The following is a 26,263-nucleotide window of genomic DNA, read 5'->3' as shown; positions in this document are numbered from 1 at the left end:
CTCTGATGTCAGTGGTCATTAGGGATGTAGCGAACTGCCGATTTGGTGTTCGCGAACGCCGTTCGCGAACACCGGCAAAAAATGCGAACGTTCGCGAACAGTTTGCGAACTTCGAACACCCGCTAAAATCGTTCGATTCGAACGATCGAAGGATTTTAATCGTTCGATCGAACGATTTTCATTCGAATCGAACGATCGAAGCATTCAATCGAATGCTTTTCATTCGATCGAATGCTTACGATCGTTCGAACGAATGGAAATCGTTTGATTTTTAGTGGTCGAAGGAATTCGAATGGTCGAATGGTCGAACGATTTGTATTCGAATCGAACGCGAACTCAAAATGCGAACGTCGCGCGACGTTCGCGAACATTCGGCGGACGCGAACGGTCGAAGTTCGCGCGAACAAGTTCGCCGGCGAACAGTTCGCTACATCCCTAGTGGTCATGCCCCTGATGTCAGCAGTTCCATGATGTCGCTGCAACACCCACCTGTCTGGAGTTCAACAAGAGGAAAGGTCTAACCCTACACTGGAGCCACATTTTAACAGTTCTAAAACAGTATAGAGAGACCAAAACATTAAATGCAATAAAGATTATAATGAAATATTGAGTAATATACTGGAGAGCAAGTGCATTTTTTTCACTGTAAATTGTTTGGAGAGAGTGTTTCTTATATTTCTTTTTATTATATATAAATGTTTATATTTATGGTTTATAGAGTATTTTAATTCCATTCAGTTTTCCATTCATACATTTTTTTACATTTACAATTCTGAATATTTGAAAGGCAGTTTGAATATTTGAAAGTTCTCTATATCATCACAGAAAATTGCCTATTTCCAGTATTTGAACGTTAAGTCTTTAGAAATAAGGAGAAAGAAAATGGAGAAGTGAAATCTGTATCTTTATAATCTCAATAAAAAAGAAATTAAATAAAAAGAAAAGTTATCGTATATTCAACTTCATGTCAGACATTTATGAATAAATGATGTAATTTTGAACTGTTATTTGTAGCAATTTAACTATTAGTCTTTTAAAGATGTTTGAAATAGGTATAATTCATAAAAAATTAACAAGGGAAAGAGGAACAGTTGCCAATGATGTCACCTTTTCAATTTTATCTATTTAACCTATAAAAATCAAACTGAATGAGCTCTGAAATCAGAAACACAATGAAAACACTGTAATAAGCCAGTAATACTACAAAATTGGGCTGAGAAAGTCACTGCTTTTCCATTTTAATGAAGATGCTATATTTTATATATTTTAAATATGTGCAATTAAATATATATAGCACCAAATCTAAGCAATTTAAAAAGTCGTTTTAAAAATTTCTCGCTGTTCTGCAAATTTTTAAATGTGCTGATTATATTTAAGATAAGGTTATTTATGTCTAGAGACTCTCATCCTTGTGCCACTGACTTCTATGAGCTACAAACCATGCCTAGTTGCATATTCCTAATGATTTAAAATAGGTCATTTAAGATGCAATGTAAAAAGGGATATTTTGAATGTAATCACCATGTTTTTTTCCATAATGCATGGTTGAGATGTCCAGGGGGAGACATGTCTAATACAATAGCAAACGTTGTGCTTCTATGCAAACCATAGGCAACTATACTGAAAATATTCTGTATAGTTGGCATGTGAGGGACATGCATACCCCATTGTTTTTTTGCAAATTGATGCAGTTATTGACATTGGGTGCCTGATACTCAGGAGCTATCACCTGCTCCAGAGGTGTCAGTAGCTCATGGGATTCCTTCCATCAATAGGTAAAACTGCACTCAACTTTCAGCGGCTCTTTACAATAGTAAAACTATACAAAATTGCAAGGAGCACCACGTCATGCAAGTGAATGAGATTTTTCACACAACTGACTGTGGCAAAATTTGTGCACTCACACTTTTAAATAACCCCTATAGACATAAGGGGGAATGTAATTAAAATCTCAAGCGTTGTTTAAATAGGTGTTATTGTGAATGTTTAGTGCTGCTTGTAAAATTATTAACTGGTGAATATTACATCGCTCATTATCGCTAAGCATGAGTTAATTACACCTGCTATGGAGTTTCGTTAACTATGTTGTCCCAAAAAACGTGATTGCCAAATTTATAACATGCTCTGCACATGTTTGCAAAAGCCATTGGTTCACAAACTTTACGAGAAAGTATTTGATGTCTTAAATCAGTGAAAAATCTTGGTCGCAAACATTCACAATTGTTTTTAACACTAACGAAACATATTATATTCCCCGAAGTGATTGTTATACAGGTATGGGACCTGTTATATGCGTTAAATATTAAATAAATCAAATAGGATTGTTTTGCCACCAATAAGGATTAACTATATTTTAGGATTAAGTACAAGGTACTGTTTTATTATTACAGAGAAAACTGAAAGAATTCAACAAAATGTTAATTAATTGATTAAAATGGAATCCATGAGAGATGGCCTTCCAATAATTCTGAACCTTCTGGATAACAGGTTTACAGATAATGGATTACCAATAAATGTACTTAGATTCAGTATTTTTCGGTATCTTTCTCCATACACATATTACCAATTTACTTATCTGTCAAACATATCCCATTGCACATTTGCAAATTCAATATACTATTATACTTTTTCTACTTCTATTAAATGAATGCCATGTACTTTATATGCTACAGTATTTTTAACTCAGCATTCTGACCTGTATGCATGTTGCCTCTAGACTGCAGACCTTTCCACTGCTTGATCTTTTCACCCCTTATCATTTGTTATTGCTTATTCTTATTTTCTGTAAGCCCACTTGCACCTCAAAGCCTACAGTATTTGATACTTAATACATCATCTTTTCTATATACAACTGTACATAAAATGAATTGCTGCATTACAATGGATCACAAAGATATATTTTTCTGAAATGGTAAGATAATGATTTAACATTTTATTTTATTAAAGAAAGCAAAACATTTCCCTTTATCAAAAGAGTGTAATCTTTTTTAGATATACTGTACAGAAGATCATGCATGTTACTGTATTTATACAAACCTTTATCCAGCGCTGATTGGCCTCTTTTAAGCTACTTTCAATTTTTTTCTTCTCCGTTGGAGCTATTGTTGTACTTCCTAATGCTGTTCCTCCAGCTTCATTCACCTGTTTCAAGAACTCTTTGTGGGGCAGAAGCTCCTCTGTTGTAAACTGTAGTAGTAAAATTGTATTTAAAGCTTATGTTATAAAGGGCATATTGAAAACCATAAAGCATTGCAGAAGATGAATTGCAATTCTAGATATTCTTATACACTTATTCATTTAATGAAACCATTTGTGATGTCTGAAATTGCTAAACTACCCTAATGCATATGTTTGGTTTTCTCAGCTAAACTGATTAAAATAAAAGCCACGGTTGCTATACAAATATGGCATCTATTATTGTCAAGACTATTGGGGGATTCAATCGGTGGTCTGCATGTTACTGGATGGTGCACTCTCCTGCTGAGCCACTGGAGGCAGTTGGAGCTCACACTTCGGACTGTCCAAAAAGACTACTGCTATTCCTTGTCTCCACCCCTAATCTCATTAAGGCCAGGTGTCAGTAATCTTATCATCAAGGCCCTATATAAACTGTTACCTTCCTGCCAGCTATTGCTGGATCATTAACCTATATCTGTGTTCTAGCCCCCTTTGTTCTAGTGTTCCTGATTTGCCCTGTTCCTGATTCCTGATCTGCCCTGTTCCTGATTCCTGATCTGCCCTGTTCCTGATTCTTGATATGCCTTGTTCCTGATCTGCCCTGTTCCTTATTTGCTCTGTTCCTGTTTGTTCCGCAGTCCTGTTAATACCTTGTCCCTGCTCCCATATTTGATCTGATCTCCTGGTTTTGACCCTTCGCTTGTTTTTGGGGATTTGTATCAGCCTGCAGCTTGCCCCTGACCTCTGGTTTGTTATATTGACTTATCTTCACATTATACTCTTTCTCATTTTTCTTCTGTCTCACCTGCACCAGCTGTTTTTAGTTACCCATAAAACATCATTCTGAGCACATTTCCCATATTCTGGTTCTTCTAACACCAAACATGGTGTCACAATGTTACCATACATTTCGGCTCCCACCTGCCAACCACACTCCGTTGGTAAATCCTGACAGTTATACAGACAAAGCAATTTTTCTTTTGTGATTGATTTGCTTTTTTTTCTTTAATAGCATAATAAATTGGCTTGACTTTTATTAAGATGCAATAAACGCATGTTTAAGGGTATTTCCCGTATTAACATTTTTTAGTAGATTAGTGGGTTCTGTAGATAATGGATCTTTCCTCATCATACCTTAAGTCTGCGAAAAATAATTTAAACATTAAATACACCCAATAGGATTTATGCCATTTATGCAGCTTAGTTACCATAAAGTACAGTTTTATTTTTGAGAGAATGAAAATCATTAGAAAAATTTGCATTATTTACTTAATTCAGAGCTTTCTGGTTAAATGGTTTCTGGCTATTGGATACATAAAAGCATATATTAAAGCATAGATTTCATACTAGTAATACTTTTAGAATCTTTCCCTTTTAACCACTCAGCTTAAACACTAAATATAGTGTATATGTAGTATACTAATGGCAGAAGCACCACCTGATACCATCCATGTCTCTTAGTAGTGTTAGAAATGGTATCCATGTGTCATGGCACACACAGGTTTGCTATTATTTCAAACATTTGTCTGACATTAACCTTAACACGTGAATTGAAGAAGTTATTCATATTTATATTGCTTTTCTGTATGATGTAAACAGTGATATTCTAAAACAATTTGAAATAAGCCTTCATTTGCTGGGGTGCACTTTACCCTAGCAACAAGGCAGTGCTCTAATTGAAACAATGGAGCAGGAGAGGTCCTAAATAGAAAGACACTTTTAAAGAGTAATGCAAGAAAATTATAATATAAAAAAAAAATGTTCTACAACATACCAACGTTAACTTAAAGATGAGCTACCTCTTTAAAGGTTGCTTTTGAATCATAACATAATAAGGCATGCTAAGTTGTTAAGGATTATTTCAATCAAGTAATTACAGTCAATGTTTCTTTGTAGATGTTTACATCCATGCTAATAGATAACTTAAAGATATAAGGCACGAATATAATACATAGCTATAGGGAAAATATTTTATTTACTGAAGTATGCTTTACGTTAAATAATAACATGCTTCTCTATCACAGATGTTATGAATTTAACAGCCAAAGGAATAACCACAAACAGAACACAGGTGTAGCTCTTAAACTGCTTGAAAATCAAACCAAATCGTATTCCAACACATATAGTACCTCAATAAACAGATACAAAAAGAAAAGAATAAGGAATGGCAGGAGAAAAGACTGAAGACATATCTATTTAAGCTCATGCATAACCCAGATATTGCCAACCACAGAATATAAATAAAGATTAGAACAGAGTTCTATAATGTCAAGGTTTGGAGACATTATACTAGCATTACCTTTACTTTTTCAAGTAACTCATTTAATTGCAATTCATTTCCAGGTTCTGTTGGCTGTTTAGCAATGCCCTCTGCATCTTCTAACCAAATGCCAAATTTGTTTAAATCTTCTTGTAATCCATATAACGTCTTCTTTTCTTCCTCTAACCTATAAATATTTATAAAATGAAACAATTAAACAATTTTTATTATTATTTGTCATTTGTGCAAATTTTGTGGAAATAATGGACAATATGTTCTATTATTGGAAAATATAAATTGGATTTGACTTTTTATTTCAAGCTTCTCTACTTCTCTGTTGAACTAAAGAATCTGCTTAGATAAAATGGAAAATTTTCAAAATTCAGGATTTTTCATGGAGGAAGTATCCCGCTGAAACTTTGACCTTTCTGGTTTCACTGGCAGAATAAATCTGGCAAGTTCCCTAGCTGAATAGCAAGTCCAGTATCTACTGCTTTATTTGTACTTGGATTGTTTCATCACCATACATCTAGATACCAGGCACTATGGCATTAGGTATACTACATCTTGAGGTACTGTATAAATGCATTCCTTGCATTTCTAACATTGAGCACATTGCCTACCTATAAGGCCAATTGCATCCATTCTCTGAACTGTTTCTTTAGATTGCAGTTTTTGAAAAATATCCTCACTTGAGCTTATTTAGAATGATGGGTGAATAAATTTGGCAGGCATGGATTCGCACCGAATTTCCATGTTTTGCCACCAGCAAATACTTTAGCAAAACTGAGGTGCATATTCACCAGCGAAAAATGTGCCGCAACAAAAAAATTGTTCTTGCGTCATTGGTATGCGCATAAAAATTGCTGTGCGTCAGAATTATTCGGACACCCATTGACTTTCATGCATTTGGACAAAATAGTTGCGCGTATAAAAATGAAAAAAAAAATTCACCATTTCACAATTTTTTTGCCATTTTGCATATTATTCAGCTAAGCAAAATGGGACAGATTCGCCCATCACTACTTATTTATCAAAAATCTAATTTGTGAGGTTTGTGGGGTTTTTTTTCTTTGAATAAATTCACAATTTAAAAAACCTTGAATTTTATTTATGAAAAAATCAGAATGTAAAAAACTTGATCAAATAGAATCATAAAAAAAAACTCAACTTTTTCGAGTTTATAGGCTTAAAAAACTAAAATTTGTGAGTTTACAAATTCAAAACATGAATTAATACTCAAATTAAAAAAATGGCTTGAATTTTGCCTAGGAGAACACCCCTTGATTTTTACATGAACTCACCAGCTTTTAGATGCAGATTTTCTTACATTCAAGTTTTTGAGATTTATTTGCTTAAACAGACATTCGAGTTTTTGAAAATATAATCGTATTTGTGAGTTTTCGCGCAAAAAAATTTGAATTGTGGTAAAAATTCAAATTCGAACCTTGATAAATTACCCCTTGGTGTTTTGTGTGCCAGAAATTACAAATATATTAATTTTTAAATGTAGTACAGCAAGGAAAACTGGTGGCATGCTTTTGATTCATTAAATTCTCATTCACCAGTAGCCAGAAGCTATTTCTCTTTCTCTATGCAGTACACACTCTTTCTTTGTATATTATTAGACTGCATAATGGGATGGGAATGGTCTTCCTACCATACTAAGGTGTATGCTTGAAAAGCAGACCATCTAGACAGTTTTTGAAAACAGAATGAGGAAAACTGAAAAATAATAAAAAATAAATTAGAGAAAGAGCAATATTTACAAGGAATTGCATTCTAACCCTAGAATGAGCAATCCATTTTCTCCTGTAAATCAGTTTTATTTTGTGGTGCAATTATTCAGGAAAAACTGTATTTCTCACTTATTCAGGTGGTACAAACCTCATAAAAATCTATCAGTGATCATAATAAAATGCAGGTTGCTCAGGTATTTGGGAAATAATTGGTATTTGAATACTCTTAACTGTGCCATTCTGGACTAATGGATGTGAAAACTCCCTCCCCTTTGCTGCAGCATAATTTAAGCAACTCATTCTTTACCAAAGACAATAACCATACTGTAGATACAGTTTAACACTAGAGGAATTTAATTCATAATTTCAGAAACCACTGTTGGTGTCTATGTATAATGGGATCTAAGATTGTTATTCCCATCAAGCTTTTTATTGTGTTTTACCTAAACAGTGTCACATAAAAAGCACATTATTACATACTTGAGCAGTTCTGTTTCCCTCTGTATTTTATATCTGTGCCTGTTTGTTTTGTGGTGTTACCTGGAGGATAATATTTGTTCTACTCTGCAGGTTTTTAAGCAATATTTTTGGTATATTAAAATACTATGAAATGTGAAAGAAGGAAGTTGGCCCAACAAATATGCTTCTAAACACAAAATACAAATTTCAAATTTGATTTAAAATTTTAATACAGTGGCTATTTATAAAGAATGTAGGAGAACTATGGTAGCTGAATAAAATGTGTTTTGTGTTTTAATAAAACATTTAGCCACCAGTATACATTGCATGAATAATTACTTGTTAGTGTAAACAAACACAGGATCTAATACATACCTTAGACAAAATGAAAACTTACTGTTATTTTACGCTATAAAATTTAGATATTGGTGTATATCTACAGATGTCATTGGGATACAGCAAAATGGTTTTGTGTTATATCGAAATATGCTTGTATTATATAAAAAAACCCTGCAAACCCTACATGGTTTGTAATGATCATATAAATTAATGTGTGCTCTAATTTTCAAACTACATTATTAAAAACCTGTTAAACACATTCCTAAATAAATGCATATTTGATCAGACAGAGCTATATTGTTATAATGTATTTAAGCTTAACAATCACAACAATTTAAAATAATTTGTCCGGCAAGAAACATTTACCAAGTATTGCCATATGTGGAAGAAGGTTTCTCAGCCCTCCAAACTGTGACAAAACAGTCCAAGAATGAGCAGGAGTCTTTGCAGCAATACCGGCTGGCTACAGATTATGGTCAAACTATGGACAGCTTAACCTCAACTGATTGTTTTCCTACTAGGCCATAGTCATTTGGCATTGTGGTTGGGATTTATACAGCAAAACACTCAATCACAAAGATACAAGCTACTGTAATTTTTGTCTTGCTAGTCACTTACTGTGCATTGATATGACTATAATGCTGAGAATTATTAGTGCTTTCCAGAGTTTATGAAATGCTCTATAATTCTGAAGCTAACAAAAATCTCTCCCTATCCATTAATATATATTAACTATATTCTTCAAATGTTACAGATATTATGCACACTTAAATATGAATATGGTTATTTGGTAATAACAAAAAAATATTACAGAAAGTGTGAGCTTCGATATTACCATTTTCTAGTACATACAGAATAATTGTAAAACTTAGGGGCAGATTTATTAAGGTTTCAAATAGTAAATTAGAATTTGAATTTTCGAGTTGGATTTTTGGTCAAAAACAAATTCAAGTTGGGAATAATCCAAACTCGTATTCGACATTTATCATACCTTGACACGGGGAACAACTCAAATTCGATAGTTAGCCACCTAAAAACTGCCAAGTTCATGTAGAAGTCAATGGCAGAGGTCCAGTGACCCATTTGATGTTAGATATTAATAACCTTCCTGACATTCGAGTTTTTTTTTTCAGAGAAAAAAACAAGTTTTGAGTTTAGTCAAATTTGATTTGAATGCGATTCACATTTTTTGGGTCGGTAATATTCGTTTGAGTTTTAGATATTCAAGTTTTTTCTTAAATAAGATACTATTTGAGTTTTGAAGTCATTTGAGGTAAAGAAAACTCTATAACATGACCTTTGATAAATATGCCCCTTAAATATTGCTCATTTGGCAAGGGTGCTAAATGAGCTGGGTGATTGATTGAGAATGATTGACATTTTTTCCCCTACAACTTGCAAATAAGCAAGTTCATGGTTATTCACTGCTTTTTCTTTTCTTTAATTAAAAAAAAGTAAATAAAATGTTTTGCATAGCTTTATAGTCAAAAAAGCTGTTTAAATATAATTATAGTAAAGTACAGAACACATAAGTATTTTGCATCAGGATTTAAGATAAAGGTGTAAAAGACTGGGCTTTGCGTGACTACTGTGATGTAATTGGTATTGCTGAATGTAAATATTAAAGGCATTACATATTTCAAATGTATAGATTAAATAGAAAAATGCAGTGATGTACATGTTGAGTGGATTGAAGACCACAATTAAAGAATTAGTTGTAGACATGACAAGGTTAAAAACGTCCTCATATATATGAAGAGGTTCAGCTCATATTGCAAACAGAAAGTAACAAATATCCAATTATTGAGGTATTAGTGTTGAAGGACAATGGACAAGCTAGGCAGTATGTTCCAAGAAAAAGTGTGTGTGACCAGACTGAAAAACAGTTATGACAAAGTGTCACCCTTCTTTGCAATTTCAAAGCACTTTAAGGGTAAGGGCACACGCTAAGATTTGGGGAGATTAAGAGGGTTATTTATCAAAGTCCGAATTTATCTCAATGTTTTCTGCTACAAACTCCAATCAAATCCGCTCTGGTTTTTTTATGCTTATTTATTATTACATTTTGCAGAAAATTTGCTTTGCGGGAAAAAAAATCTGATTTTCACAATTTTTTCAGATTTTTGCATCCGATTTTCACAAATTTCATGATTTTTTCGGAACTTTTATCCAAAAACTCAGAAAACTTTGGGGTATTGCACGAAACCAAGCGCACGTCAAAAAATCATTGGGACTTCTCCCATTGTCTTATATGCAACCTCGACAGGTCTGAGATGCCTGATTTTCAGATTCAGACTTTTCCATCCTCATGGTTTAATAAATTCTGAAAAATTTGTGATTTTTTAAAAGTCCGATTTTATAAAAAAAAATCACAAATTCTTGTGATTTTTGCATTCAGAGTTTAGTAAACAACCCCCTTAGTCACCCCACTACAAATCACCTCTTCTTCGGGTGACTAATCTCCCCAAAAAGCCTTCCCACCGGCTAGAATCTAAATCGCCAGTGGGATGGCACCCAGAGTGCTTTGTTTTCTGATGTCTCCTGAAGTCTGCCTCACGAGGAAACTTTGGGCAACTTCGGAAAACGAAATGGTGTGTGATCCACTTTTGTTTTACCTGTTTATATAGAACCATCAGCTGCATTAGGTTTGAGTAACCTGGAGGAACAATAAGATTAATATAATTTATAATGTATAGATTGATTTGGCATATTACAGGGGCCAAGCTTTAAAACACAGCTCTACCCATATAGCATTTTCCTAAGTGGTGTTTGATCCACTTTTGTTTTACCTGTTTAAAAGAAAAACTAAAATAATTTTAGTTTTAGTGAAGGGCAAGTATTGCACTTCCTTTTTGTAAAATGCCAGGGTATTTTGAGCTTTCTAAATATTAAGCAACATCAATGTATGGCTCCAAATACATAAATATATATTTTTAAATATAATGCAAGTATATTTTTACATACATGAAAATACTTGAAATGAAATTGATTTGGAAAGCACTTTATCCTCCAAACAAAACAATAATAATTATGTATAGTTTGATGACGCTTTCCTGCCTGGTCAAAGCAAAAAACAAAAATAAGCATACTATCGATTGCAGGGCCAAAAATCTGCCTGTATTTTGTGTGTCATAAGAGACACACACAAAAAAAAATTTGACTAATTCAGATTAGTCACATTTCCTACAGAACAAAGATAAAACTTCATAAATATTAGTTCCATGAGTCTTATTAACATTAAGATTAAGGAGGTTATTTACTAAAATGTTAACCAAAAACAAACTTGACCTAACTCCCTTCCACAAATTTGGCTTATTTACTATTATTTCAGGTAATTTTCAGATGCAAAAACCTAGAATTTTTAAATTTTATTAAAACATTTTTAAAAATTGAGTTTCAATTCAAATCATACAACTTTATTTACAAATTCATGAAGGTTAAAAACATCTTCAAATGGTTTAAGGGACAAATGCCATAGACTTTTACATGAATTTGACAGGTTTTAGATGGAGTATATTTGGATTGAGACTTTTTGCAGCTTTCGGTCATAATAAATACCTAAAAATGTGTTTTTTTAAACACTAAAAAACTAGACTAGTAAAAAAGATGTTTTAATGAATAGCCCCCTAACACTATGGCCTGTGCAAAAAAGTAATACACTGTAATTGTATTAACAAAAAAAACAATATGCACTTTTTAAAATACTGATTGATTTATTTGGTTGGCCTTAAAAATGTTTACTTATGTGAATATGAGTATATTTATATATTATTTCCAACAACAGCAATGTCAAAGAATGTATTTAATGCAGAAGCCCTGAAGTATAACTAAAGGGAGTCAAACTTAAATATTTAGAGAAAGACAGAGCATTGGTAATAGGTATGGGGAAATTTCAATGATTCTGTGTTAACAAGGAGAATAGGGACATCACCTCAGAGATACCGTATTATGATCTAAATAAAAGTAAAATTATAACTTTGTTGTGATCAACATTTTGGTTTCACATTAATTAGGGGCAGATTTATCAAGGGTCGAAGTGAATTTGAGGGAATTTTCGAAGTAAAAAAATTCAAAGTTATTTTTTGGATACTTCGACCATCGAATAGGATACTATGACTTTGACTTCGAATTCGTTTAGAAATAAAATTGTTTCGAATATTTGACCAAATGATAATCAAAGTACTCTTTAAAAAAAACTTTGACTTCAATACTTAGCCAAATTAAACCTGCAGAAGTGCTATGTTAGCCTATGGGGACCTTCTAGAGCATTTTTCTAAGTTTTTGGAAGTCAAAGAAAAATCGTTTGATCGATGGATGAAATACTTTGAATCGTTCAATTCGAAGGATTTCATCGTTCTGTCGAACGATTTTACTTCAATCGCAACAGGCCAAATTGGATGTAAAAAAACTTCAACTTCGATATTCGAAGTCGAAGTATTCCAATTCGATGGTCGAATTTCGAAGCTTTTTCTACCTCGAAATTCGACCCTTGGTAAATCTGCCCCTAAGTGCTCCATTTCAGTACAATGTATCTAGAGCATTGAAGTATCAGCCTAAACCAGTGCCAGAAGTCATTTGGGGGGGGTCTGCGGGTTCTTTTGGAGTCCTCAAACCCATTGTCCTGTTGAAATAACATATTCAGGTGGCGTAAGGAAAAAAATGATGGTATAGTAAATAGGTATAGATATATTTCTTGCTGTTAAAGGCACTGGTTGATAACTTTTGTCACCCATTAATGAATAACAAGCTTATCATTAAGCATTGACTGAAATTTTTTTTAAATGGGACATCACTATTTACAGTTCAAATAAATATTGATTAATTGGGTACCATCTCTCCTCATGGATGAGAATCAACTAGTACAAAAATATTTTGGTTTTTAAAATGAATAAAACATTTTGCATTGCAAAGCCATCCTGGGCAGAGTACAGAATAGAGTTTACATTTCAGTTTTCAAGTGATTGCAGATAAATATACTGCAAAAAATAATATAACCACAAAAAAAACCCTTGAATTTTGCTGCTACTACTACTACTTCTGCAACCAGCATTTTTCTTAGGATGAGGCAGAAGAATGTAAATTACATAGAGACGTATCTGCATTGTTTACACTTTTTTTAAACAATAAGATTCTTTTGGCTGAAAAAATGGAAAAACTTCAATAGCATTACATAAAAACCTACTATAGTACTGCTTCTTTAATACATAACAATGAGGCACAGCTGCAATGTCTGTCCCGAAGTATTGCTGAAATCTTAGAATAAATAAAGGCTTTTACTGTGCAACCAACTGTTTATTTTTAGAATGAAAATGTTTGCATTTTGTTGCATTGATTTATTTTCCAAAACATCATGTTAAATAGGCCAACCTGTACTTGCTCCATTGGGGCTAAATCATTGAACTTTAGAATGCATAAGATGCTGAGCCTTTCAAGTACTTAAATTGTTTATGCATTTCATTTATTTTATGTAATACAAAAGTCCCATGAATATCTTGTAAATTCTATCCTTATAAACGGTGAGTTCTGATGTCATTGATTATAAACAGTGAGTTTTGATGTCATTTCTGTCAAATGACTCACTGAAACATGTGTATTATAATAAATAAAGTACCCCCAGTTGCAAAATATGAGGATATTAGAAGTTACCTCGGAATTTCATGACCTGTAAAAAAACACTCAGACTTCGGCCTCGTGTTTTTATATGTTCATGAAACTCATGCATGTTCAGGATGCCACAGAACTTATATCAAAGAAAGATCAAAGAAAGTCTAAAGTTACCTGTGTGTACTGTTACAATTAGAATACGCCTATGTGAAACCAAGCTATCAGCAAGAAGCCCCGCAAAGTTTCATTGTTGAAAAAAAAACGTGCATATAAGGTTACAATTTGCCAAAGAACACAATGACTGGCCTTCAGTGAAATGGACTTCGGCCTCGTGTTTTTATATGGTCATGAAACTCCTCAGTAACTTATAATATTCTTATAATTTACAAGAGGGGGTACTTTATTCAGTATATAAACGGCGCGTTTATAAACTTAAAGAGACAGGACTTGCAGCTGCTGCCTTCTCCTCTACCCTTGTTTCCCAACAGTTTAGCTTTCGGGCTCCACATTTCCTTACTTCCCACAATGCACTCCATCAGTTTAACTCCCTTCCATTTATTGGCTTCTCTTTCCTTCATGTCACGTCTCACTTGTCACACATCTCTCTCCCCGACACTTATTAACCTACAGCAATATGAGTGCAACATGCATGTTCAGGATGCCACAGAACTTATATCAAAGAAAGATCAAAGAAAGTCTAAAGTTACCTGTGTGTACTGTTACAATTAGAATAAGCCTATGTGAAACCAAGCTATCAGCAAGAAGTCCCGCAAAGTTTCATTGTTGAAAAAAAAAAACATGTGCATAAAAGGTTACAATTTGCCAAAGAACACAATGACTGGCCTTCAGTGAAATGGACTATGGACTGATGAAAGCAAGACACTGTGAAGACAGTGAAGCATGGTAGCACAAGCATCATGATATGGGGATGTTTCTGATACTATGACGTTGGGCCTATTTATCATATACCAGCGATTATGGATCAGTTGCAATACATCAAAATACTTAAAGAGGTCATGTTGCCTTATGCCAAAGAGGAAAAACCCTAGAAATTGGTATTTCAACAAGACAATGACCTCAAGCACTCCAGTAAACAAGCAACATTGTGGTTCCAGACCAACAATATTGATTTTATAGAGTGGCCAGTCCAATCCTATCAGATGACCCTGCCCTATATAAGGCCACCTATCCTCACCACCAGTGCCCCAGCATTGGCCTTACTGAGTGCTGAGGCATAGTAAGTAGCTCTGTTCCCTGCTCTGGCCCCTGTCTCTATCTTTCCTTGGCTTTCTCTGTCTTGCTCCAGTCTGTACTGATCCAATCCTGCTTCTATGCCCCCGTCATCCTGTCCTGCTCTGCCAAGTCCTGTCTCTATGGCTGCACCATCCTGTTCTGCTCTGCCTAGTCCTGATCTGATTCGACACCAGCTCTGTCCTGACCCAGAATCTTCGTCTACTCCATCCCTTGCTTTTCTGCCATTGTTCTCCATCCACTCCTGTCCTGTTTCTGTTTCTCAAGCACCATCCCACTCTAGTCTTCCATCTGCTTTATTCCATCAAGTAGTCTATGGTCACTCCAGTCCTGTTCCTGACTCTTACTCTTAACCCTCATCTCCCTGATCCAGTGCTTTTCTCTCTCCATATTCTGTGAACAAACAGCTTCTTTCTGAAGGACTCACATTCCCACCTCTGTCTCCTCAGCACCCCCTACCTATCCCTGAAACAAAGTGGTATATTTATCAAAGAGTGAAGTTAGAGGTCGCCACAGTCCTCTAGAGTAAAATTCCACCACTCTCCATTCATTTCGATGAGATTTTTAAACGAGTATTTATCAATGGATGAAAGTTCCTCCTTTGATAAATACGCCTTTCAAAATCCCATAGAAATAAATGGAGAGTGGCAGGATTCCACTCTAGCGGACTGTGGTGACCTCTAACTTCACTTTTTGATAAATATACCACAAAGTTTTGAAACATTTTTCAGTTTAAAAAGGGAATCTTTGGGGCAGATTCATTAAGGGTCGAATTTCGAAGTTAAAAATACTTCGAAATTCGACCCTCGAATTGAAATCCTTCGACTTCGAATATCGAAGTCGAAGGATTTAGCGCTAATCCTGTGATCGATCGATCGAAGGATTTTTCGTTCGATCGAACGATTAAATCATTCGAATCGAACGATTCGAAGGATTTTAATCCAACGATCGAAGGAAAATCCTTCGATCAAAAAAAGGTTAGCAAACCTATGGGGACCTTCCCATAGGCTAACATTGACTTCGGTAGGTTTATCTGCCGAAGTAGGGGGTCGAAGTTTTTTTTTAAAGGGAAAGTACTTCGACTATCGAATGGTCGAATAGTCGAACGATTTTTCGTTCGATTCGTTCGATTTCGAACGAATTTAACCAATTCGATGGTCGAAGTACCCAAAAAATACTTCGAAATTCGAATTTTTTTCATTCGAATCCTTCACTCGAGCTTAGTGAATCGGCCCCTTTGAGTTTGTAAAAAATAATTCAGACACTACTATTTTTTGGAAAAGCCTAATATTCCCTTTTTTATTTTCTGTAAAGTAATAACACAAATTTGATACATTTTTCTTTGTTTTGATTTGGAATAGAATTTGTAGTGTTCCCAATGCATTTGCATAAATGGAAAAGCTGTTATAAGGATTTTGAGCTTTATTCATACATTCTTCCATTTCATGCATTAAATAAAGCTTTTGCAACCAGTTTAAACAACATTGTAAACTGTATGGTTCACACCAGTGTGCAGTTTTAATAAAAAGAAAGTCAATATATATGCACCACTTTTAAGCACCTTGAATCCTTAAAATACCTTTATGTACGTTGTGCATGTAAAATTCAAATAATAGCTGTCTGCAATTATTTTGCAAAATTAATTTTTTTTGCTTTTATTTATACTCTCTGCTTTACCCATTTACATTTTTTATTACATTTAGCTTTACAGATATAATAAATAAAATCTAATATTTTTAGAAGCATTTATGAAAAAGACATCTCCTGACATTTAACTGAGTACCTTACTCGTATTCTAGGATATTTCAGCTTTTTTAGTGAATTAGCTTTAGATAGATTTATTGATATTCAATGAACAATTTGTCTGTACTGTGCCATATAATATACTGCACATATCAACCATAAAACAAATTTTGTGTTTTGAGGACTTACCTTATTCTTCTTTCATTTATCTTTCTGTTAACAATATGCCAGCGAGAATTCAAAGAATCCAATGTATCCCTAATATCTATATTCTCAGCAGGGGAGGACTGGCTAATGATCTCTCCGCCAGATACATTCAGTACTCGGACAAAAGTTTGTTGCTGTCCTATGCCATCTTCAAGCTCCTGAAACAATATATAACACTAATATTATTCCACAGAATAAATATATGTAGACACACACACAAATTTAGCACAAATCATATTAAGCTAGCTCAATATATTACTACAGAAAATGCAATAGTTTTTTAGCAATGTTTTATTTACATATTTGTACTTGGTTTAATTACAAATAATATATTCATCTATAATCCTTACACTGAGAAGTCTTTTTAGCAAACTAAATCCAGTATTATGGTGGAAATAATGGGGGAAGAAAACTATTATAAAAGTGTTAATTTTCGGTATCCTGCTGCAACATGATTTCAACCTCTCAATATTGTATCTGCTCTATATAACCCCCTCAAGAGACTTTAATGCTTTTTATTTCAAATATGTATATAAAATACTATGAACAATGAAAATCTTCAACTGTACATTGCATTAAGAAGTTCTCTATTGTCTTATTGTTATAATCATTTATTTATATAGCGCCAACAAGATACACAGTGCTGTACCTTAGTTATAACAAACAGGGAATACATGGAGGATAACAAACAAAGGTTATAGTGTACAATAGGATTAGAGGGCCCTACAAATAAGAGTTTACAAAGTAAAGGTTATTGTACAATTGAGACAATAGGATTTTAGAAAAATTTTGCGATTTTTGATACATCAATCTTTAAGAAGCGCTTGAATGTTTGGAAAGAAGGAGAAAGTCTGACAGCTCGAGGCAGAGAGTTCCAGAGAAAATCAGAAGCCAGAGAGAAGTCTTGTAGACAAGAATGGGCAGAAGTGATACGAGGAAAAGCAAGGCAAAGATCAGAAGCAGAATGAAGGTTCCATGAAGGAGTATTTGGAGATCAGAGATGAAATATAGGGTTGGGCTTCATTATTAAGGGCCTTGAATGTGAGTGTAAGTAATTTGAATTTGATTCTAGAGGAGATTGGGAGTAAGTGAAGGGACATGCATATGGGAGCAGCTGATGTTGATAGGTGAGATAGATGAATAAGGTGACTTCATGAAGGAGGAGTAGGTTGCAGTAATCAAGGCAGGAGATGATGAATCAGTGTTTTAGTTGATTCTGAACTGAGTTATGGTCGTATTCAGGCAATGTTGCGCAGTTGAATACAACAAGATTTTGCAAGTGTTTGAATGTGTGGTGAAAAAGACAGATGTGAGTCTAGGATAACTCCTAGGCAGCGTGCCTGTGTGGTGGAATGAAAGGTAATGTTGTTTGCTGTGAGTGATATCTGAGGGACAGGGGAAGTTCGCGTAGGAAATATAATGAGTTCTGTTTTTAAAAGGTTCAGTTTCGGGTGGCGTTGTAACATCCAGGAGGAGACAGCAGAGAGACGGTCTGTAACTTGGGAAAGGACAGAATTAGAAAGATCAGAAGTAGACAAGTAGAGTTGGGTGTCATCAGCATAAAGGTGATACTGAAGTCCAAACGACTGAATAAGTTTTCCTAGCGAAGTTGTATAGAGCGAGAACAGCAGAGGGCCTAGAACAGAGCTGTGAGGAACTCCTACAGAGATAGGGAACGTAGTAGAAGTTGAGTTGGAGAAGGCAAATTTAAAGGAACAGATATCAGACAGATATGATGTAAACCATAAAAGAGCAGTATCACGGATAATGTGATGGAAGAATGATAATTCGTGATGTCCAGTTAAAAGGGGCAATACACCCTTTGCTCAGCGTGCATTTAATACCTATGGTTTGTACTTCAGCAGAATCTTGAGTGAAGGGAATATAAACAGCTAGACTTCTCAGGATACAAATTACATTCACAACTAACTTAAAAATCATTGAAAACTTGTAATTAGAAGCCAGTATTTTCCTTGTTCAACATGAGTTCAATAAATAGTGTGTGCTCTGTATTGATTGTTTAAAAAGGTTGTATGTGGCCTCCTTAAGCCCCATTCCATTCCAGGATTCAAAACATTTTAGTGAATGGTCCGCTGTTTGAATTAACCACAGCTACTGTCTGTGCTTTGTTTCTAGACAGTGATTTGCATACAAATGTGGAATTGTGAATTTCTCTAGATTTATAAACAATTTAAAATTACATTTTGTAAATTCTTTAGAGGTGAACTAATAAATTGACTGAAAATGTTCTGAATATTTTAAAATGAAATTGAAATAAATTATAAGTACATACAGATTCTAGTTGACATATCACGTGTATGTTAATCTGTAAACCAAAATCTCATGTGTACTGAAGTCTTGTTTCACAACAATGGAAAATGCATTTACTAAGAAAAACTGCTATTAAAGCTACCATCTAAACAGCTTTTGAAGTAAGAAACTAAAGCTGATAAAACGTGACATGAAAAGGCAGTTTAAATAAACTGCAAAGAGATAAAACAGGGAAAGTGACACTTTTCAGTTATAGACACAATTCAACACACATCCAACTTACTGAATGAAAAACTCTTTTGTCGGCCACCTAAGAGCTAGTGGACCATATCACTGCAAATTCATAGCAGAATGGTTGCACTATAAACATCAGCCACACAAATGATATATACAGTACTGTATATTACTAAGTACAGCAATATTTCTGCTTCGGAGATTAAACTGTACATCTTCTCCCATGTTATAAAAACACAAGACCCATTGTTTAAACTTTCTCTGTCACCGTCATAAATTGTATGAGTCTCCAGAAAAAACTCCAGAAAATGTTTTTTTTAAATAAAATAATTGCCTATAAAGATTGAAAGATTATGTTCATAGTATATTGTGTAATATCTAATTCCTAATAAATGTTACCATCCCAAGCCTATTGGGTTTATTTAAAGTTTAAATGATTTTTTAGAAGACTTACGGCATGGTGATCCAAATTATGGAAAGATCCCTTATCTGGAAAACCCCAGGACTCAAGCATTGCAGATAAAAGATCTAATACCTGTATGTATCTGTACCACTTTCCACCTTAATAAACAGGTCTTTTTGCTACAGGTTTACAATTAGGAAGCCACAAAATAATGGATTAAAATATTTTGTAAGGTTTTCACTAGTTATCATTGTTAAATTAACTTACAATTACTTAAGAAAAAAACCTGCTTATTGACTAACTGAGGAAACAAAGGTTCTGCTTTTGCTGGCAATTCTCTCTTTGATCCCTCTGTGATCTCAGAAAAGTCAAGTGCTCATTATGAATTATACTATAAAAGGGACAGATATGTTATAATCACATATTTTCTACCAAGTGGTAATAATGATTACTACTGACTAAAACAAAAATAGGGAATTTCAGACTTAAAGCGGATCTGTCACCCAGACATAAAAAGCTGTATAATAAAAGTCCTTTTCAAATTAAACATGAAATTAAACATGAAATCCAAATTATTTTTAAAAGCTTTCATACAGTAGCTGTCGGAAATTAATTTTAAAATCTCAGCTGTCAATCAAATATTGCCTGCCCCTCCTCCATGCCTTAGGCATAGAGGTGGGGCAGGCAATTACTTTCACTTTCCATTCAGCACTTCCTAGATGTCACTGCTCTCTCCACATTCCACCAGTTCTCTACCATTTAATTGTGTAGCCAGTGCATGGGGATGGACATTGGGTCCCCCATTCTGGTGCACAAACAAGATTCTGAGATGATGCAAGGCTTGCTTTAATGACACTGTCTACAAAATGGCTCCTGTCTGCTTGTTATAATTTCCAGAACGAAGGAAACAAGATTCAAATAATTTATACAGTGTAATTAAAGTTCATTTTGCTTGACTAGCATGATAAAATAGGATTTGGAATAAATATTTTGGGTGACAGGTCCCCTTTAATAATTTACTTTGTATACTGCAATGAATTAGTGCAGAATAGTGAAGAGACAAATGATAAACACTAGAGAACTGAAAAAGTTTTAAAACTACGGATTTTGCACAAAATCTGGAGTGATAATTCAATAAGATTTTCTTGATGTACAACTAGCAAAAATATACTTTTAATCCCATTAAAAACATGTATTTGCTCTACTTATAAAAGGATCACTGAGTTGATCACCCACTCATGCACTGGAGCTGGTGTTTCCTTCCTGGTCTGTCCTCACACAGACCATAACAAAAAGATGGCTGACTTTTATTAGCAGGAATAGGGAAAACATATGTTAATTCAATTGAATATCACTTGTATTTGCTAGAAATATTGTCAATACACTCTGTTTGTGCTGATTCTGGCATCTACACTAGTAGGTATCAGAAAGACTGCATCTAAATTACAAAGATAATTCTTTTTTTGCAGGAAATTAATCTAATGAGCACTGGAGAAGTTTATTTACTTTACCAATTAATTGTTTCTTTGTAGTTTCATAATAGCATATGTAATGTCTTCCTGTTTTGATTTGATCTTAATGTAAGACCTTTTTTTTCATTGCTTTTCTGTTTCTTTTTGAGTAGCAGCATGTCTGTGGCACCCTCCAGTAGAAGCCAATTTTATGAAGAGCTTCTAATATGGTTGGTCTCTACCTACAGTGAAGTATGGCAGTGATAGCATCATGCTGCTGGGCTGCTTTTAACAACATAGACTTGGCATCTTGTTCAAATAGAAGGAAGAACAGATGGTGCAAACTACAGGGAAATTCTGCAAAAAAACTTGTTTCAATTAAGCTTCAAATAAAGTTTATCTTTCAGCAGGAAAGCTACCCCAAACACAAGGCAAAAGTAAAACTACAAGGTGAATATACTACATTACCAGAATCACAGCCCCAATGTGATTCCAGTGGAGAATTTGTGGCACGGTTGAAGAACTGAGGCTCGCAGGTGTCATCTTACTGTACTTAAACAGCTTAGAGTAAAGATACATTGTGAACTAGAAATTGATCATTTTCCCTGTAGAGTTATAATTACATATATGGTCATCACAGATGACCTTGGCTCAGTAAAAATCTCTTCATTATCACATTTTTTTAAAAATGGGCACTGGTTTGGCCAGTCTCTCTCTTAAAAGCCACATACGCAGGTGGCGGGGGAGCATCTAGTCCACAGATTGTAACAAAGCTTCAGGAGACATTTACTCCAAGTAATGCTATTAAGCAGAGAGGTATATGACCTTTTATATTTTGATCACAGGTAAACAAGTTAGGGACCACCGTATGGGGTTTACCTTGACATGGTATGGTGGCTTATCAACTTTATGATCATAACTTTGTAATCCTTTTTTTCTTTCCTTTTTAAATACATGCATATTCATTGAATCATTTAGACAGGGGATTATTGTACTTAAATATGTTTTTATATGGCTTTAGGAGTGCACCCAGAACCTTTCTTTTTTGTATCAGTAAAAGATTATTAGTTTGCTCAGTGGTGTTCTGCAGAGAAAGAGCACAAACATTTTATCTTGCTTAGAAAGAGAAACTGTTCTCAGTTGATACCTAAATGAAGATCACTGATCTATTTAGGGGTTGAAAGATCTGCAAGATTTAGCAGTGATAAAAGTAAGTCCTTTGTAAGATTATATGTATCAAAGTTTGTTCAAAGTTGGTATCCATTTTACCCCCTAGTTAGATTAATAATATATCCAGTATACACATTGTATTTCTAAATCTGAGATCAAATAAATAAGGTAAATACTTTTGGTTAATGATTAGAGAAAAACCAGTGCAAAAGACCAGTATTCATGTATTGATGCAATCATAAATGATTCTTGCAAATACAACATCCAGAGTTGATCTCAGTAATAAATATTTCCACAGTTCATGGGGGGTCCAGATGCTTATGCCCCATACCTTCAGCTTTGGGAGGTGATAGACACACTTATTCTTATGAATGAAGGTTGGCACAAACCAGACTTTACTCCTATAATCAATGTAGTGCCCACCAGGCACGAAAGGCATAAGGCCACATATTTGGGCTAATTACATTACATAATTCAGTTGGGTTGAAAAAAGACCAAAGTTCATCAAGTTCAACCCCACCAAATGAGCCCCAGTGCACATACTATATGCACACATATAGAACTATCTATACACTCACATATATAATTATATATACCAATACCTTTGCTAACAAACTGTAGATCTTCAGATCACAATAGCCTTGGATATAGTGGTTCAGCAATCATATACAGTTAAGGGACCTCTTATCCAGAATGCATTGGACTAGGGTTTTCCAGATAAGAGGTCTTTCTGTAATTTGGGTTTTCCTACCTTATGTCTACCAAATAATCATTTAAACATGAATTAAACCTAGTAGGATTGTTTTGCATCCATTAAGGATAAATTGTATCTAAGTTGGGATCAAGTAAATGGTACCATGAATTTCAGAAAAGCTAATTTAGTGCCTTGATTTGGGCATTAAGTTTTCAGCTAAAAACACAGAACAGAAATGGTTGTCATTTAAAATGATATTAAATTATTACTGTTCTCAATTTAAGGAGTAAATGTAGAAGCTCTAAGAATCACCCTGTGTGGCTTAATATAGAAGTAAAAAAGTTAATAAGAAAGAAGAGAAATGCATTTAAAAACTACAAGTCTGTTGGGGCAGAAGTTGCATTTAATGAATATAAATACTATAATAAATGCTGTAAATCAGCAATCTGGAAGGCAAAGAAAGGAAATGAAGAGTGCATTGTGGCAGAGGCTAAGACTAACCCCAAAACGTTTTTAAATATATTAATACTAAAAAGACGCAGGTTGAGAGTGTTGCTCCATTAAATAATGGTACCAGTATGGTTGTAATAGATACAGAAAAGGCAAATGTGCTAAATCAGTTATTTTCTTCAGGGTATACAATAGAAGAGTCTGAGTTCCCAGGCTCACTTCATAGCTGAACTGATGGCTCTGCTCAATCTAGTCAGTGGCTGACTCAGGATATGATCCATAAAGCTTTAATAAAAATTTATGTAAACAAGGCTCCAGGGCCTGATGGCATACACTCCCGGGTTCTAAGAGAGCTTAGTTCAGTTTTAGACCAGCCCCTATTTTCTCAGATTCACTTTTATCTGGTATGGTACCTATGGATTGGAGAAAAGCTAATGTCATTCCAATATTTAAAAAGGTTGAACTTGATGGACATGTGTCTTTTTTCAACCTAATTTACTATGTTACTATGTTACTGTTTTATTACTACAGAGAAATAGAAAATCATTTCTAAAAATCTGAATTATTTGATTAAAATGGAGTCTATGGGAGAAGGCTATTCTGTAATTGGGAGCTTTCTGGATAATGGGGTTCCAGATAACGGATCCCATGCCTTTATAATAATTCAGCATTGCCCTGATATTTTAATTCACTTTTTTACCTGTATAATACAATGGATTATAGATACGTTTGCAATACATATAGGTTGATAGACATATTAAATATCTGGGACATATATGTTTTTTTACAGGACATGGTAGCTGTTGATATGCCTACTGCCAGTATTTTTCCAAAAGTTATAGTATGTACCTCTGAGTACAGTACAATAATCCTTGTTATTCTACCCCCAGTCAAAACCATGTTACACTGACATTCAATATATTAGTTCTGTAGAAGAGGCTCATTGTTAATCAGTTAACCCTTAGTTAAGGTATTACTGTCATTGCTTTATTAGTTAGCAAAAATAAAATGACCTTTAGGTATTGCATCTTAAAACTAGGCAGCTAACATGAAAATGAAAACAACTTTTTATTCTTCCCCATGGAGCAATGTGCTCTCTTGATTCACAGAAATCAAATAAAAATTGGTGTATGCATTGAGTTCAATATAGCTAGCTAATTACCGCATTTATTAATTAACAAAACAGTTGAAATTAAAACACAGGCAATTGAAAACTCTAGAGATACATTAATTTAACGCTTCTTTCCTTCTTCTAAAGGAAAATATTTCTTTTGTTTTTGCTTGAGGAAGAGTGCTTTTGATTAGAGTAGTTTTAATTCCAAAACAGAATCCAACAAAAAGTGTATTTATCACCACTGATTCCACTGAGTTTTGGATGTGAACTTTTGTCAGACAGTTTTGAAACATATCCAAGAATATGTTAATTGTTCACTAGATATCTGTGAAGCAACATGTAAATGTTGCATTCATTGGAATTTGGGTTTTCCTTGGAGTTTGTGTAGACTATTGTTCTTAGGTACAACAATAGAACCATATGAAAGCTTAATTAGTGACAATTAATGTTTGCATCTCATTATGATCTCTGAGGGCTGCCTTACTAAATACATTTGAAGAAGGTGGCAATAATTGAACAAACCTGGGAAATGACCCACTCGTTCACTTAGCCAGAAGAAAAGAACCATTATTGGGAAACATGGGAATTGCAGAAAACCTTGATTGCCTTTGTATTAAAAGGAATACCGGATTTACATTTTCATTGTGCTTCAAGTGCAAATTATATTGACTTTCCAGGGAGATACAAACTGCAAAGGACCAAACCAATTACATGCAGGCAATAGATAAGCAAAACCACAGGGATGACATCTAATCATTTTATTTCTAGCTATTGTCCATGTTACATCAAAGACATATAAACTTAGATACAAATTATTTCTTGTATTTTTAAAAAGCTTTATCTCTATGTATTTTTTTATTTTGTGGAGAACATTAGAAACAGTAAACATAAATCTATGTATATGGATTTTTCATAGACAAAAGCCCAAGTAACAAGTCCAGTTTCATCCTACTCTAGTTGTGTGAAATGGTATTTTGTGGAACAAATCACAGAAAGTGCATATCCATTTAACCGGATTGCCAGGGATTTAAAAGGTAGTCACTAGAAATATTTGAAAAAGAAGGACATATTTTCATTTTCTTTATAGGTTTTCTGTGTCAAGATAGATACAAATTATAAGTCCTTTCTTTTTCCTTTGATGTTTTTATTTTAAATAATAAAGATTTTACTGCAGGTCACTGAGTTTTGTAAAATGGCCCATAAGTACTTCTTGTGTCTATTTTAAAGGTTACTTTTTAATTCTCCTTTATTTCTTTGCTATAGCACCCAGTTTATTCAGAATTTTTCCATTTGTTTTAGCACTTCTTTTTTAAGCATGGCTAATCAGGAAAAATGAGAATGAGTGAAAAGAAGGTGGAAAAAAAATCTTTATGTTAGTGAATACTATACTATAGTGTGACATTTCCTCCCTCTTCATAATTATAACAATAAACTATTGCCTAATTACTGTAAGGCTTGAAAATCCCCCACTTAAATTTCCCCTCTATTTCTAAGTCCCATGACAGGGGCAGCATCAATCTGATGGACCCCCCCAACAACACCAAGCTTCTCCCTTCCTTAAAAATAACAAACCAACCACTTTAAATCTTGGGTGAAAAGGTTGTGTCTTATTTATTAAATTACATAAATAATCACCAACATAAACCAACAAAAGTTATTGTATAAATCACATTTATATAATATTTAACAATTAACTT

At 34.1% G+C, this 26,263-nt stretch overlaps 1 protein-coding gene across 1 annotated transcript in view; it reads right to left on the bottom strand.

The window, feature by feature from the left end:
• dmd.1.S (dystrophin, gene 1 S homeolog) overlaps positions 1-26,263 on the bottom strand; it is a 935,293-nt gene that overhangs the window by 458,503 nt on the left and 450,527 nt on the right. Inside the window, exons 45-47 of the mRNA XM_041584187.1 lie at positions 16,762-16,937; positions 5,477-5,624; positions 3,037-3,186 (exon numbers count right to left, since the gene is read on the bottom strand). Coding sequence (XP_041440121.1) covers positions 3,037-3,186; positions 5,477-5,624; positions 16,762-16,937 — 474 coding nt within the window. The remainder of the gene's footprint in view (positions 1-3,036; positions 3,187-5,476; positions 5,625-16,761; positions 16,938-26,263) is intronic.

This window comes from Xenopus laevis, chromosome 2S (genome assembly GCF_017654675.1).
Source record: "Xenopus laevis strain J_2021 chromosome 2S, Xenopus_laevis_v10.1, whole genome shotgun sequence".
Lineage (NCBI taxonomy): Eukaryota > Metazoa > Chordata > Amphibia > Anura > Pipidae > Xenopus > Xenopus laevis.
Note: the sequence above shows the minus strand (reverse complement) of the source record. Positions and strands in the feature narration are given on the sequence as shown.